The following is a 17,816-nucleotide window of genomic DNA, read 5'->3' on the forward strand; positions in this document are numbered from 1 at the left end:
ACTCTCCATTGAGGGAAGCATAGATAATGCAAGTCATAGGGATTGAAGAAGTGAAACCAGCCAATCATAACTGAACATCTGAGTAAAGGCAGAATAGCTCAGATTTCAATCCAGTCCAATTTAAAAAGGGTGCTTCGTTTGGAGGCTGAATTCTGAGACAGAGGTCCAATAGACTCAGGTATGCCTTGCCGAATCGAGGCAAAGCATGGAAGGTCATGTAATATATTGCCCAGATGGAGAGTCAGCAAACCCCTTTACCAGAATTATTCATGACAGAGCCGATGGACATCAGCCAGCCAGAGCCAGGGAGCCCACACCAAGGTGGCTGGTAACTGTTTGATTGACAGCTGAACCAGCCAATCCCTGACAGATTGGAGCAAGTCAAAGGTCAGGCTTCTTGCCTTCTGTCAAGACAAGTCTGTAGTTAAAAACAAACCAGTGGAAAAAAGTGGTGTTACAGATCAGAGTCACACAATTCCAGTTCTCATGTTCAAATTCAGAACAGAATAATTTCAGGAATTACATTCATGGATTAAAGAGAATTTAGTTTGTCAATTAGTGTGCATTGTTGAGGAATATTTGAATTGAAAGTTATGATTGTTTATTACATATGAAATTAACAGATTGGTAGTTAAATGTTGGCTTCATCTCACTAGGGACACAGTACCAATCTACACAGAAGACAGATCAAACATTTGCAAGATTACAGCCTACAGTAACACACAAGGGTCACAATACTTGGCTCACTATCATATGATGAGCTATTCAACAGGAAAGGCAAGTTCTGACTGTAAGGAATGCCAGGTCCATTTATGGGGCCTGTTGATTACTTTGAACCCAGGAGAATAATTAGACTATCAGGCCCAAATTTGAAACAAAATCAAGTATAATATTAATACTGCTGCCTTTCAAAACAAAGATCCAATGAAATATAGGCATTAACTTGTAACAAGAACAGTCATCTTCATTGTTCTGAACATAGAAATTATTTAGGGCATTAGAGCAAGTGAAAATTCAGGAGGATATTGGGTTTTACGTGGGTAACCTGCAACATGGAAGTCAAGGAAGTGTAAAAGGACCTACACACACAGGAATTGAAAAATGCAATGTACAATCCATAATTCTTTTTCTCCTAAACTGTTGAAAAGGTATATTTAGTCACTGATAACTTTTGACTCAGATTTTCCACTTCAATTCTCAACTTGTGATTTTTGACAACATTAAAATGAAAGAAAGGTACAAATCTCAGACTGCTGAGCCCAGGAGGGGACAATCTCTGCCTTTGTATTCAGCAGCACATACTGCTGTAGGGCGGTGGGGTAATCAGAGGCTGCAAGTCATTTACTGTTGCTAGAATGAAAAATAATAAAAGGACCAATCAGAAACCACAATGCAGAAATGGTTCCTGAATCAAATGTTTTAGTTCCATTGTTCTGGGGTGTGACTGATTTTGCCATCTGAAGAATTAATAACTGGACCGTGTTGCTGCTTCTTTGATTGCCTTGAACATATTCATTTTAGGATTCTGATTATAATATCAAGTCAATTTTCAACCCCAACCTCGTCCATGTCAGGTTCTTTGTACCACCTTTCATTCATCATCAACCCTCCATACCCCTATCAGTTGATGCAAGATGATGCACACGTTATCTTGGCCCAGTTGGTAATATTCGAGTTAGACGATTCTGAGTTGAAATCTTATGCCAACACTGAACAAGTATAGATGATATATACTGGTGAGAAGCAGCATTCAGGTGGGGCACTAAACCGGGGATCAGTGGTTCAGGTGACATGTAAAACATCATTGCAATCATACAGAATCCTGGTCAGGAATACGGTGTTCAGTTTTGGGTATCTGACTTGGGAAAACTTGAGCAGGCCATCAACAATTCCAGTGACAATTCACCAGGACGATGAAACTAAGTGCTAAAAACTGGATGAACACCACCCTGCACAATGGAACTTTTCTCCCTCTGGAATCTTTGAACCTCTCACCATCCTTAGATTTTTTCATCTAAGAGCTGCTGGCATGACAATGATGTGGAGATGCCAGCGTTGGACTGGGGTAAACACAGTAAGAAGTCTCACAACACCAGGGTAAAGTCCAACAGGTTTATTTGGTAGCACAAGCCACTAGCTTTCGAAGCGCTGCTCCTTAATCAGGCCTCTGATCTTCGGGTAAGCGTTCTCCAAGGCAGCCTTCACGACACACGACAGCGCAGAGTCGCCGAGCAGAGACCGATAGCCAAGTTCCGCACACGAGGATGGCCTCAACCAGGATCCTGGGTTCATGTCACACTATCTGCAACCCCCACAACCTGCCTGGGCTTGCAAAATCTCACCAACTGTCACTAACAGCAGGACCCATTCAACTGGGGACACCGGTTATTTCTCACCATACACAGGAGTATCTGACAATTGAAAGGGAGCAATGGCGACAGTTTGCGTTAGGGCTGCAGGGTTTGTGTTTAGGCTCGGTGGGAGAGTGAGGGAGGGTTGAGGGCTAAGTTTGTTGCCATGAAGCTGGTTCCAAGGTGCACTTGCATCGTCAGGTGCTTGCCACATGCTGGATCACTGGTTGCCATCAGAAAATGACATTGGGCGAGGTGACCAAATGCAGGAAATACCCAGCAAGAAGCTGTGGCTGTTCCTCTCCTTCTTGGGAGTCTTCACCTGTTGTTTTTAACTCCAGGATACCACCAGGAAAAACTAAACAATAAGACAAGTTTGCACCTTCTCGCAGCCTCATTTCCCCTCTGCTTAATATTCATTAATTATTTATGTCTTGCACTGCCTGATGCAAGTTCTCATGTTAATTTTAGGTGTGCAGCACTTCATATCAAATATCTGCTGAACATTAGTCTCAGTCTAGCTCCATGAAACAGAGAACTCAGGTCATGATCAAGTTAGTGTGTGGTATAACCTTGATTGAGTGTTACATTTAGGCATCATAAATTGACAAAAACCATTTCAATCTAATAGCGACAGTAAAACTTGATGTTGATACTATCCCCCACTCAAGCAATTTGTAAGATATGTCGTCATTATCTAATATTAAATATATTGCTATCATTTGGTCCATAGCAGGGATATGTAACAGAGTGTAACACAAAAAGATGTCAATACAAACCATGTGTTGTTAAAGGAGAGCAAATTAATGATGTCTTGTTAAGGACTGTGACATTAAATTCAGGTTTTGCAATTACAAGCATGTACAATGCATTGCAATAAACTAAGTTGGATGTTTAGATTTGACAGTTAACTGGGTAAGTGTAAGGCAGGTTGTGTGGGCACTAGTTATGTTGCAGTGCAACAGTGTTGTGTGTTTTCTGGCTGGTATTGATTGGTATATCTTCATGTCTAATACCCAATAGCATTTTAATTGGAATTACTGTAGCGCTGTAGAACACCTTAAAGCAAACTGAAGTTCAGTCTGAATGCTGATTTAAACTGAGCTTATAGGATGACTGACTGTACAATGAGGAAGCACTTCCCGTGCAGTGGATTGCTGCACTGTGGTGCACACTACGCCCCCCCGCTCCTGTGTGATTGTCCACTGCTCATTTGCTACTACATTGTGGGGCATTTATGAGCAATTGATTCAGTTGAAAAAAAGTGGGCACGCCAAGGGAATTGTCTGTTGTGTTCAACGGTGCCACATTACTGGAAAGGTTGGGAACCACTGGCCGATGGTATACCCCCAGCAACATGACTGCCCCTTTTTTGTAAGGTTTCACCCATATGGTCTCAATTGAGGAGACATCCAGCCTTGCCATCTTGTGCCTTAACATGTTTCTCTTTTCATTCTTAACTTTATCTTCTATATTTGTCTGTGTTTCACATGCCATTGTACCTCCCATTCCAGTTCAGGTGCAACCCGTCCCGACTTGTACAGGTCTCATCATCCCCAGAAACAGTCCTGCGATCCAGGAAACTAAAGCCCTCCCTCCTGCACCATTTCTTCAGCCATGTATTCATCTGCTCTATCCCCCCATTCCTATACTCACTTGCACATGGCACCAGGAGTAATTCAGATTACAACCTTTGCGGTCCTGCTTTCCATCTGGTATCTAGCTCCCTAAATTTTTGCTGCAGGACTTCAGCCCTCTTTCTACTTATGTCTACCTCTCCAATCCATCCGCATAGTTCCAGCTCTTTATCCCTGGAATCACACTTGTGAATCTCCTCTGTATTCTCTCCAATGCTTTCACATCCTTCCTCAAGTATGGTGCCCAGAACTGGACACTACTCTAGATGAGACCTGACTAGTGCCTCATACAAGTTCAACATGACCGCCTTACTCTTGTACTTAAAGCATCTATTAATAAAGCCTCATATACTATATGCTTTGTTAACTGCTCTCTCAACATGCACTGTCAACTTCAATGACTTATGTACATACACACCAAGGTCCCTCTGTTCCTGCACTTCCTTCCGCCATTTATTTCAAACCGTCTCATGACTGTTGACATTTCCAATCTTCATATCCTCTGCAAATTTTGAAATCATGCCTTGAACACCATCTAAGTCATTGACACATGGGGAAGAGCAAGGACCCCTGGGGAACTCCACTATAAACCTTCAAGTCACAACCATTTGTCACTTCTCCTTCCTGTCACTCAGCCAATTTCTTATCCAAGTGCCTTCTTTCCTTTTTATCCCATGAGCTAGAATTTTGCTCACAGATCTGTTGAGGCACTGTATCAAATACCTTTTGAAAATCCATAGACACATTAACACCTGAACTCTGCCCTCAGCCTCGTATGCTGTTCCAATGAAGTTCAAAGCAAGTTTGAGGAACAGCAGCACATTTCTAATTAGATCCTTGGCAGTATCTGGATTGAGTTCAACAATTTCAGTTCAAATCCTGTACCCTGATTTCCTTCCTTCCCCCCCCCCCCCAGACAGGAGTTGTTGGTGATGATTCAGCTCTCTCTCATTCATACAGCCTCTAAATCCATCTTTTGCTTTTGTCCAGTCACCAATTCATTTTGTCTCAATCTTCCATTCCATCACAGACCTTCCCCTTCGATTTTCTCACTCCTCCTTCTCTTGCTGTGTACTCACTTAAAAACTTGTTACGTTTCTAACTTTTCCAGTTTTAACAAAAGTCACTCACCTGAAAATAGATACCACTTGAGCTGCTGAATTAAGCAGCTTTGCACTTTTATTTTGGGTGAATGTGGACTCTACTCCCTGGAGATGTAGAGGTTAAGGAGTGATCAGATTGAACTTTTAAATGAAGGAAACAGGGAAGAACTCCTTCCCATAGTACATGAGAACAGAACAAAAGAGACACCATCTTAGAATTTGACCTCAAGAGGTTCAAAACTTTTTTTTTTTTTAATTCATTCGTGGGACATGGGCATCGCTGGCTGACCAGCATTTATTGCCCTTTCCTTGTTGCCCTTGGAGGGTTGAATATCAACCACATTGCCATAGGTCTGGAGGCACATGTAGGCGAGACCCAGCAAGGACGACAGATTTCCTTTGCTAAAGGACATTAGTGAACCCAATGGGTTTTTCCAATAATCGACTGGGGTTTCATGGTCATCAGTAGATCCTTAATTCCAGATTTTGTTTTATTATGGAATTCAAATTCCACCATCTGCTGTGGTGGAATTCAAATCCAAGACCCCAGGACACTAGCTGAGTGTCTGGATTAACAATCTAGCGATAATACCACTAGGCCATCACCCCCCCCCCCCCCCAAAGCTAATTCAGGAGGAACATCTCACATCGCAGAACGTGACTCCAGGGACAAAGTTAACCGAGGGGTTAAAACAGAAAAACCTATTTGAAAAACAGGGGTATTAAAGGATATGGAGAGGGGCAGAGAATGGAGATTAAAACAACTGCCAAGACGCACACTAATGGTGACAGAGTAGGGTTGAGAGATCCTATGTATACTTAGCCCTGTTTGCTTCAATCTATGCAAAGACTTCATTTTAAGATATTTCTGCCTATGCAACTAACTCTAAGCTTAAAAATTGACTGCTGACTTGTGTACATGTAGAATCAGAAGGCTAACGGTTAGCTAAAAATTGACTGCATTCCTGAAGAGTACACAATGCAGGTAAACAGCATAACAGCAGCTGCAAGGATTGTTTTTCTAAGTCGTAGACAGACTGCGAAAAACATTTCCAATAACGAGATAACAGTTGAAATATAGTTTGGGTTTTAGTGTGTTTGAGATCCGTTCAGTGTGCTTAAGTTCAGTACAGAGGCTGGCTGAGAAGCCAGTCTCCAAGTTCACTTTTTCTTTTCACTTCTTGTCATGTTAATTTTAAGTTCTGTTCAATAAAAGAAAACCATTTTAAAACTCATATCAGTGCTGTCCCCTCATCTATTCAAACGAATGAATGGACCCAAAAGGGTCGATCAAATTTGGATCACTTACATGGTCCCATTGGCATAGACTGCATCCCCTCCCTCCACATATTGAACTTGTGATGGATAAACATGTTGGACCGACTGCACCTGTTGGACCTAAAACAAATACAGAAAATATTAACCAAACCTAGACTGAAATCTTGCAACAGTCAAAAGGTCTTCAGGTCAAGCTACTTTTCTGCCTCTTTCCCATTCTTTTCATCGAATTCCCAAGGGTTTTCCAGGTCTCAACTAAAGAATAGTATTCTGGATAGAATGCCAGGAGACACCGGATAACCATGAAACCATTCTCTTCCCTAACCATGGTACTGGGAGAGGGCAGAAATCATTAACATGTAGACAAAGTCTTGCACCCCTGAGCAACTTGGACTCATATTTTAGGACTGCACTAAAAGTCATGGGAAAGAAGTGAAGATAATATGAAGATTGGGAAAGGATTAGATTCTGTCACACAGCTGCCTCCTTCAGGTTTATCACCCTTTCTTACCTGCTACACTCTCTGTACCTGGGCCTCCTTTCTGAGCAGAACCTGTTGCCTGGACCACCAGCCACTGTGGGCAACAAAGAGGAAAGGTAAGCTACTGTCTCCTTCAATTATTTGTGGAGGATGCAAGGTCAAACTTTCCATTTTATTTGTTGGGCCATGTTTAAAGGGATTGTTTTTAAAAAAATTATTTTGTACCAATAATTCCCAGTCAGGGTGGGGGGGGGGTACATCTGCTTGTTGTTAGGTTTTGTTTTAAAATGAAGACAGCTCTTCATGGGCACCTTGCTTCCCATTTCTCAACCCACCATGAATGCACCTAATTTGCTCTTCACAGTCCTTCAGTTACAAGTTAAACAAACTGCCACAGGAGGAATCAAGTGCACAAATTAACAGTCATCTACCAGTCCTGAAAAGTATGCCTTGGAACATTTCAGGAATCTGAAAGTTCTCCCTCTGCGATTTCAGCTGAACTTTTAAGTTATGTATTTTCAAATGGATTAATGCTTCTGTTGGGGAAAATTCACAAATACATTTAACCCTTGTAAATTTTCCTAATTCCGTATAAAAGAAATTTGGCATGTCCACTACGACCCTCACCAACTTTTACAGATGCACCATAGAAAGCATCCTTTCTGGTTGCATCGCAGCTGGGTATGGCTCCTGCTCTGTCCAAGACCGCAAGAAACTACAAAGGGTTGTGAACGAAGCCCAGTCCATCACTCAAACCAGTCTCCCATCCATTGACTCTGTCTACACTTCCCACTGCCTCAGAAAAGCAGCCAGCATAATTAAGGACCCCACACACCCCGGACATACTCTCTTCAGTCGGGAAAAAGACACAAAAGTCTGAGATCACATACCAACCAACCAACTCAAGAACAACTTCTTCCCTGCTGCCACAAGTCACACACAAATAGCACGTTCCATGGAACATACCAACATTTTTCACTTATCCAAATAGCGTAAGAATTCAGCATAGACTGTACAGCCCCTTGAGCCTGCTCTGCCATTCAATATGATCATGGCTGATCATGTGCCTCAACAGGGGCGATACGGTGGCACAGTCATTAGCACTACTGCATCTCAGCACCAAGGACCTGGGTTCAATTCCGGCCTCGGGTCATTTGCACATTCTCCCCGTGTCTCATGGGTTTCCTCCGGTTGCTCCAGTTTCCTTCCACAGTCCGAAAGATGTGCAGGTCACGTGGATTAGTCATGGTGAATACGCCAGGTTATGGGGATAGGGTGGGATTGGGCTGGGGTAAGATGTTCTGAGATTCAGTGCAGACTCAATTAGGTCATTCTGCACTGTCAGGATTCTATTCTATGGACAATCAACAATGGTTTCATGGTCATCATAATATATTTAATTCCAGATTTTTATTGAACTCAAATTTCATCATCTGCCATGGTGGTAATCAAACCCGGGTCAACAATGCATTACCTTGGTTCACTGGGATTACTAGTCCAGTGACAATATCACTATGCCACTGCCTCCGCAGGCACAAATCTGGTCAACATCTACTGTACTGTCTCCAATGCAAGTATACCCTTCTTTAAATAAGGAGACAAAATTGACCAATACTCCAGATGTGGGCTCAAACCAAATGTATAATTGTGAGCAAGGCTTCCTTATTCTTGTACCCCAATCACCTTTCAATTAAGGCCAAAATGTCATTTGCTTGCTATATGTGCATGCTAAAATTCTATTTCATTCGCATATACTTTTCCAGCATTTCAAAAGAGATTAATCAGCACAACAACTGTTTCTGGAATGTTGTTCCATATTCTGCACCCACTACTGAGAAGAGTCTTTAAATCTCCCATCTCATTTCCTGACTACAAGCATTGCTGACAAGGCTGACATTTATTCTTTATTCTTAGCTGCTCTTGGCTGGCTTGCTAGGCTACATCAGAAGACAGTTATGAACCAACCACGTTTGAGTAAACCTGCTGGTTCTTCTTGACCTGTCCATAGCTTATGGTCCAGTTGACTACACCATCCCCCTCTACACCTTCACAGAAGCTGGGTGCAATGACTCTCATGTGGTTCCATTCTTAGCGACCTAACTTGCCAGAGAATCATTTGTAATGGTTCCTCTTCCTGAGCCATTTTCTTTGGTGACCCCAAAGGATTCTCTCCCCCCCCCCCCCAAACTCCTATTTCTCATTCTCCAAAGGTGTAGTGCCAGTTTTCAGACGTATGCTGACAAGACCCAGCTCACCCTCACCTCTCTGAACTCGTCGCTAAATTGTCAGACTGTTTATCTCAGAGTACCGAGAGCAGAAATTTCCTCCAATTAGATATTGAGAAGTCTGAAGCCATTATTTTCAGTCTCTGCTCCAAATTCTGTTCCCTAGGTCCTGACCCCCGGCAAGTCTGAGATTTAAGCAAACCTGTTCACAACCTCGGTCATATTTGACCCAGAGATGAGCTTCCAACCTCACGATCACCAAGACAGAATATTTCTACCTCCCTAAAATGTCTCAACTTAGCCCTCATCAGCTGCTGAAACCCTCAAACCTTCCTTCAAGACTTGATTATTCCAATGCTCTCCAATATTCTGCCTTCTGTAGACTCCAGATCATCCAAAGTCTGCTGCCAGAGTCCTAATGCGCACCAAGTCCCATTCCCTATCACTCCCATACTCACTGACTGGGATCCCAGTCACACATCCTTATGTTCAAATTGCTCGATGGCTTGGCCCATCCCTAACTCTCACCCCTTCCAGCCCCACAATCTTCCGAGAAGAGTGCATTCCTCTAACTGTGGCCTCTTGAGCATTCAGAATGTGTCACTCCAACAGGGAGAGTTCTGAACAGACATTCTCCACATTGAAAGTCCGGCACAATCACAACATCACCTTATCCTTCTCGACCATTGTGACCTTATAGCCTCCAGCTTATTTATTTAAATACCAATTTTTTCCCATTCCTCTCCTGCAGCCATGACTCATGCTGGGAAACTGTCCCACAAATATTGGTAGCCCCTCAATACTTGCGCACGTAGTTGTTTCTCATGTGTGAACCCAGTCAGCAGGCTATTCAGATAAAGGGGGAAAAAATCTTCTGAAGGTACTTGCAATTTCCAACAAGGTTCACTGGCTCAAAATCAAGAATAGGTCTCCGCAGCCAATTACAATGTCCTAACACTGCTGCTTTGGTTTAATCAGATGCACTGTAGAAACTCACCAAGGCTCCTTAGACAGCACCTTTCAAACCCATGACCTCTACTAGCTAGAAGGACAAGGGCAATGGGAACATCACCACCTGCAAATTCCCCTCCAAGCCACTTACCATCCTGACTTGGAAATATATCTCCGTTCTTCTACTGTCGTTGGGTCAAAATCTTGGAACACCCTTCCTAACAGCACAGTGAGTGTACTTACATCACATGGACTGTAGTAATTCAAGGCAGCAGCTCATCACCACTTTCTCAATGGCAACTAGGGATGGGCAATAAATGCTGACCTAGCCAGTGACACCCACATCCCATAACTGAATAAAATGAATAAAAATAATCAGAGCAAGGATTAAACCTAAAATGATCAGCAGGGTGGCACAGTGGTTAGCACTGGTGCTTCACATCGCCAGGGACCCGAGTTCAATTCTAGCCTAAATAAAATTGTTTCCCTTGGTGGACAATTCTAGAACCAGGAATATAGATTCAACATAAGTGGCAGAAGGTGTAGAGGGAACATGAGGAAGAACTTGTTTCCGCCAAGGATAGTAGGTGTCTGGAATTCACTGCCCGAGTTGGTGGTGAAGGCCCCAAAATCTTTTTAAAAAGTTACCTGGATCTGCACCTTAAGTGCTGTAAACTGCAGGGCCAGGTGTAGGAAGGTGGGATTAGAAAGGGCACCTAGGTGTCCTTGGGCTGGCATGGACAAGTTGGGCTGTATAGCCTCTTTCTGTGTTTAACTTTGGTTCTCCCCATGTCTGCTTGGGTTTCCTCCCACACCCCAAAGACGTGCTGGTTAGGTGGATTGGCGATGATAAATGCACGGATTACAGGGATAGGACAGGTGGGTCTGGATAAGATGCTCTTTCAGAGATTTGGCGCAGTCTTAGTGGGCCAAATGGCTTCCTTCAGCACTGTAGGGATTCTATGCAAAACAAAATACCACAGACATGGAAATGTGGAATAAAAACCAGAAAATGCTGGCAGTCTCTGTGAGCAAGAAACAGTTAACATTTCAAGACTAATACGACTTTTCAGAGCTAGTCTGAAGGGAAATCATTTGGACTCGAAACACTAACTCTGTTTCTCTCTCCAAGTGCTCCAAGACCCAAACCTGCCTCAAGGGCTACGTGCTACATTGAGCACTCTACCATTTATCAAGGAGGAGCTCGGTAGATTCTGCACTCAGTTCAAGTCAGAACGCCTGCTAACACCTACATTATTTCCCTCTCTCAACATTGCATAGAATCTATGAAATCATGCTGCACCTCAAACATTTCTCCTCCTCACCCCTTGGTAAACGTCCTCTCCGAGTCTATCGGCAAATTCAGAATCTCAAGTCCTAGAAATATGCTGATCACTCTTTTCTCATGCGAGAAAGCATTCCCAAATGGTACAAAAAATTCCAGAGACAGCCCCGCTAATATTTCATACAAGATTATATTGTTAAAACTCTCCAAGGAAACAACACACTTAACCCACGAGTGCTAAAGGTTACTGCTGGATGATCGGAATTGAGATTCATTTTTCAGGTTGGTTAATTCTGTAGAATACACCCTTTTTTAGATTCACAATGGATAAAGTGATATATAAAAATCGAAGTATATAAAGCATATGATTTCACCTTTTGGAATATGCAAAATCCTATCCACATTCAATCCTACAAATCACCTGATCATCGGCATTACCAATACATCAATGAAAAGGACATAACATACTGACTTTAAGCTAACAAGTCGCCTAACCACAGCATGAAGAAGCAATGCAACGACTTACTCCAAGATAAAGGAATTCCTTTTATAAACTTATACATTTTTAAAATTTCACAGGCTTGTGAACTTTCAGAATCTCACATGAGAATGTTTGTTACTTAAAACTTGAGTGCTACTATTTTAAACTGTCAAACATTCTCAGCCACTATCATATGGAGGGCTATCTAATAATGGTTTAAGAGAAACAGAAACCTCTATTGCAAGTAATGATCAATAATACATCAGACATGCACAACGCAATGAGAGTTTTATCCCACTACACACTATTGCAAACAATCTTTCACCTTTTAGTAGTGAAATTTTCAAATCAGCCCTTAACTCAGTCCTTTCTAATCTATATTAGACAGTTTCCTAGGTAATTGACAACAGGTTCCTTCTTAATAAAAGCCAACAGTAATAAACTAACCTGTGTTAATCTTTGTAAATGTCATCTGGCATATCAGCTGGAAGTACAAATAGACAAAACGCCTCCACACAAAATGAAAGACACCAGAGATTATATACAAAACAAACATGGACTATGCACTATGATAGTTTGCCCCACTTTTGCTGAGGTTTTCAACCAGAACCTAAATTTGATTCAAAATGTTCCATATTTGAACAGTCACCGTTATTATCTTCCACCAAGTCTTTGCAGAGTCATAAACTGTTGAGAAGCTTGGCAAAGTATTTCCCTTAATTTAAAAAGCATTTTGCATTTGTATGACACCTGCAAATACAATCAGATCAGTGCCTCAGCATCCGCCACCATCAACATCCTGGGGGTTACCAGTGACCAGAAACGGAACTGGACTATCCATATAAACATTGTGGCTACAAGAGCAGGTCAGAGGCTAGCAATCCTGCAGCGAGTAACTGACCTCCTGACTCCCCAACACTTGTCCACCATCTATAAGGCACAAGTCAGGATGTGATGGAATACTCTCCACTTGCCTGCATGAGTGCAGTTCCAATAACATTCAAGAAGCTCAACACCATCCAAGACAAAGCAGCCCATTTGATTGGCATCCTTTCCACAAGTTCACTCCCTCCACCACCAATGAACAGTGGCAGCAGTATGCATGATCTTATGGGATACACTGCAGGAACTCACCAAAGTTCCTTAGACAGTACCTTCCAAACCCACAACCACTGGCATCTAGGACAAGGGTAGCAGATACCTGGGAACACCGAACCTAGAAGTTCCCCTCCTAGCCAGTCACTATCCTGACTTTGAAAAAATATCCCTGTTCTTCAATGCTGCTGGATCAAAATCCTGGAACACCATTGTCCACGTATGGTAGGTGGAGAATTAAACTTTCAAAAGGCATTTGATCAAGTACCACATAATAGACAGAAGCAGAAAACAGAAGCCCCAGGGATGAACAGGGAGGTTGAAGCATAGATCTAAATTGTCTGAAAGTAATGGTCAGTTGTTTTTCAGACTGGGATGAAGCATAAAGTGGGATTCACCACAGGTCAGAGTTGTCTTTGATAGAAATATTAAATGATTTAGATGTAGGGGCCAAAAGTTTCAAACTTACAGATGACAAACTGAATTGTAGCAAACATAGCGGAATGGGCAAGCACATGGCAAATGAAATGTAATGCAGAGGATGTGAAGTAATGCATTTAGGGTGGAAGAATGGGGGGGGGGAGCAATAGGAAAACAATTTTTAAAAAGGGGTACAGGAACTAAGATGGGGGGGGGGCGCGGGATCATGCTCACAAAACATACAAACATCAAAAACCAAACATTTTCCCCCAGCCCATTTGCTTTTTCAAATGCATAAAGGCTTTAGAGGCATGTAAACAGAACAGAGTGAAACAAGGAACTGAGTTTTTAATCTCAGTATAACTGTTTAAAATTGTCTTTGAGCTTAATCAAATAATTTTGAATGACTAAATTTAACAGTATTGCTCAAGAAAAGTTCTGAATTCAGCTGCCTTCGTTGCTGCTAAGACCTGGGGGATTAGATCATGCTTCGGCAGCACAATCCCAATTCACCTGAGCACCCTAGGCAAAAAAATGCAACTCAAGCCCAGGCTTGGAGAAAATACTTGAACTTTGATATTTTAGTGAAAGCATGAAAAGACAGCGGTGATCGCAGCATTGCTAAACATGTAACTTAAAGATTTATTTAGGTTAAACTCATTTCAGTGATTAGAAATTTCAATGATGTAGGGAAAGAAAAGGAACAAAATTTCAGGAAATATGTTGGAAGAATTGAGGGGAGCCAGTGGCTGCAATGTGCAGAGTGCTGGGTTTACACATTCATTAGCACAGACTCGAGCACAGAAAATGAAAAATGCTGACATAAAAAGTTAGGAGCTAAAGAAGTGATAACAGAAAGACAAGTGGTGTAGATCCAGGGTTTTATTTTCAATAGTTAAAAGATCCACAGTAAGTAGGAGAAAGAAATAGTGGAGCTATTGAATGATCCTAAATGTGAAGTTACATCAAAGAGGTAGAAGAGATTTTGTTTCGGATACCTGCTACGTTGAGGCCACTGATAATTTTCCTAACATGAAACTGAAGTTGGCGGAGGCCAAGTGGGAAGTTTCAGAGAACTGGAAGTTTCAGTTAATGCTGCCATTGATAGACATGGAAGTTGGAGCAAGGTAGGACACCAATCCTAGACAGAATTCACACTGATATACAAAGAAATGGCCAGTGAATTACATCATATCTTTTTGTGGCCAGGACATAGCTGGGCAATTTTCCACACTGGTCAGATAGATTGATGCCATGTTGTAGCTATAGTGAAATAGCTTGGCCAGGAGCACAGCTCAGTGGTACAACTTGTCAACTACTGCCAGAATGTTGTCAGGGCTGTATCATACAGCCGTTTCTCCATACCTCAGTGAACTGGATTGGCTAAAGACCAGGATCTGCAATGCTGGGGACCTCAGGAGGAGATAGAGATAGATTTTCTGGTTGAGAGCAGTTACAAATACTTCAGTTTTGTCTTTGCACTGATGCGCTGGGCTTCCCAACCATCGAGGATGGGGATGTTTGTAAGAGACTCCTTGTCCCATAACTCTCTGCCACCATTCACAAGGACGAGGCCGACTGCAGAGTTTTCATCTATTCCACCGATTGTGATCGCTTTCCTCTGACTATTGCATGTTGCTTTTGTTTAGCCCTCACATGGCCCTGCCTTATAGCTTCAGCGAGTTGGCACTTCATTTGTAGGTATGCTGCTCCTGCATTCCTCATTGAAGTAGGAACAACCCTACTGCAATGTCTTTCAAGGCAGCAATTGCAAGACCTTCTCTTGCCTGGTTAGAGACTCTTTCTTTGGTAAGAGATTATTTTCCAACGCATAAGGCATCGTTTAAGACTTACCTGGATAGTCCCATGAGCAGTCTGGGAATGGAGGGATACAAACAAATGGTCTAGTTGGACCAATGAGCGGCACAGGCTTGGAGGGCCGAAGGGCCTGTTTGCTGTGCTGTACTGTTCTTTGTTCTCAGACTCGCTATTAGATCTCACACTTTACTTTCTTATTTTCCATTCTTTTAGCCCATACTACCAGCCCATGGACATCATCTCCTGGCTATCATCTTGAACATTTAACCAATATTTAAATTTGTCAGTACATCCCATAATAGTCCATTCACTGGACCCTCCATTATCAATGAGAAATTTAGCCAATATCCCAAGTCCAGTCCCTATCCATATCTTCAGGACTTCAACAATCAACATTTGATCCTTCCCATGTATTACTGTTGAAAGACTAAATCTGGTTGCCATGTCTATAAAAGTAAAATTCAAATATTTCTGCGTTAGATCCATGGCAACTACTACATTAAAGTTATAAACTTTGAAGGGCAAACAAATGGTTTCTGCAACTTTAAGACAATGTGTTTCTCCCTCTGAGTATTACCTGATCCATTACTTCTCTAACTCAGATTTAAAATGCTAGGTTTTGTTGGTGGGATCCAATAATATTCTGATTGGAAAGTCAGTGGATTTGCAGTTTAACCAAAAACAATTGCTTTCATGTTCAGCTTCATTTGTGCCTTTTCATGGCAAGTTGAGTTAATAGCAAAGGTATCTCACCAGAGACTGCATCTGTATTAATAGCGGCTTACTAAAGCTATTTTGCATGGAATTCCCAATTATTTATGACCTCAAATGTTACCACCCCCAAACTAAAACAAGCAAAACTTCCATACTCCTTGAGCCAGCATCAATTCGCACTCCAAAAGAGAAAATGCTGGAAAATCTCAGCAGGTCTGGCAGCATCTGTAAGGAGAGAAAAGAGCTGACTTTCAGTCCAGATGATCCTTCGTCAAAGCTTTGACAAAGGGTCATCTGGACTCGAAACGTCATGACCAACTCGAAATCCACAGAGTCCGACATCCTTTGTGATGCTGCAGAATCTCCCATTTGTGCCATCAAGGCTGCTGGAAATAACAGCTTCCCCAGAAATTTTTCAAGGCAGCAGACATTAGCTCCTAAAGGAGGTCTCTTACTGAGACCTGATCTCCAGTTAAGACTCAGAGCCTGTTGGTAAGCAATGCAGTAGCACAATCCTACAATTTCAATACAAGAACTAAACAAGGAATTGCCAGATTGAACTTCTGCAATCTTTCACACAGTTTGTTAAAGTCCGTAATTATATTCCTCCATGTAATGGCCTTTCAAAATCTCCGACAATAGTGTGTAAGCATCCAGTGGACAATATTTCTGCTAAATTCCATCCAGGGAACTTAAGAGCCTTCAGAACTTCAGAGATCTCAGTATCAATATGGGTGGAGCTCAGGAATAGGAAGGGTGCATTCATAATGTTGGGGGTTTATTACAGGCCTCCCGACAGCCAGCGGTAGATAGGGGAACAGATATGCAGACAGATTTTGGAAAGATACAAAAACAACAGGATTATGGTGGGTGATTTTAACTTTCCCTATATTGACTGGGACTTGGATGGGGCAGAATTTGTACAGAGCGTCCAGAAGGGTTTCTTAAAACGGTATGTAAATAGTCCAACTCAGGAAAGAGCCATATTAAACCTGGTATTGGGGAATGAGCCCGACCAGGTGATCGAAGTTTTAGTAGGAGAGTATTTCGGGAAGAGTGATCATAATTCCATAAGCTTTAAGGGCAAGAGTGGTCCAAGTGAAGGTGTTAAATTGGGGGAAGACTAACTACAAAAACATTGAGCAGGACCTGGAGAGTTTAGATTGGGGGAGGCTGTTTGAGGATAAATCAACATCCGACATGTGGAAGTCTTTCAAATGTCAGTTGATTGGAATTTAGGACCGGCATATACCTGTGAGGATGAAGGATAAGTGTGTCTAGTATCAGGATAACTAGGGATATTATGAGCCTTGTCAAAAAGAAAAAGGAACCATTCGTAAGGTCTAAAAAGCTTAGGACAGATGAAGTCCTTGAAGAACATAAAGAACGTAGGAAGGAACTTAAGGAAGGGGTTAGGAGGGTTAAAATGGGTCATGAACAGTCCTTGGCAAATAGGATTAAGGAAAATCCTAAGGCATTTCATACGTATGTAGCAAGGAGCAAGAACGAGCCAGGGAAAGAGTTGATCCACTCAAGATAGTGGAGGGAATCTATGCTTGGAACCAGAGGAAATGGACAGGATACTAAACGGTCTAGTTTGGACCAGGGAGCGGCACGGGCTTGGAGGGCCGAAGGGCCTGTTCCTGTGTTCTTTGTTAATACTTTGCCTCAGTATTCACCAAAGAGAGGGACTTGATGGATGAGGGTCAAGTCGATGTCAAAAACAAGGATGCATTATTGCGCGTCTTAAAAAGCATTAAAGTAGATAAGTCCCCAGGGCCTGATGGGATCTACCCCAGAATACTGAGGGAGGCAAGGGAGGAAATTGCTGGGGCCTTGACAGAAATCTTTGTATCCTCATTGGCTACAGGTGAAGTTCCAGAGGACTGGAGGGTAGCCAATGCTGTTCCATTGTTTAAGGAGGGCAGCAGGGATAATCCAGGAAATTACAGGCCGGTGAGCCTTACGTCAGTGGTA

General features: G+C 42.3%; 1 protein-coding gene across 4 annotated transcripts in view; it reads right to left on the bottom strand.

The window, feature by feature from the left end:
• LOC144479406 (DNA-binding protein RFX2-like) overlaps window positions 1-17,816 on the bottom strand; it is a 135,282-nt gene that overhangs the window by 89,503 nt on the left and 27,963 nt on the right. For all 4 annotated transcript variants that reach the window (XM_078198042.1, XM_078198039.1, XM_078198040.1 and 1 more), the window contains one exon: window positions 6,401-6,489. In XM_078198042.1, the coding sequence (XP_078054168.1) occupies window positions 6,401-6,489 (89 nt within the window). The remainder of the gene's footprint in view (window positions 1-6,400; window positions 6,490-17,816) is intronic.

Source organism: Mustelus asterias, chromosome 26, assembly GCF_964213995.1.
Source record: "Mustelus asterias chromosome 26, sMusAst1.hap1.1, whole genome shotgun sequence".
Lineage (NCBI taxonomy): Eukaryota > Metazoa > Chordata > Chondrichthyes > Carcharhiniformes > Triakidae > Mustelus > Mustelus asterias.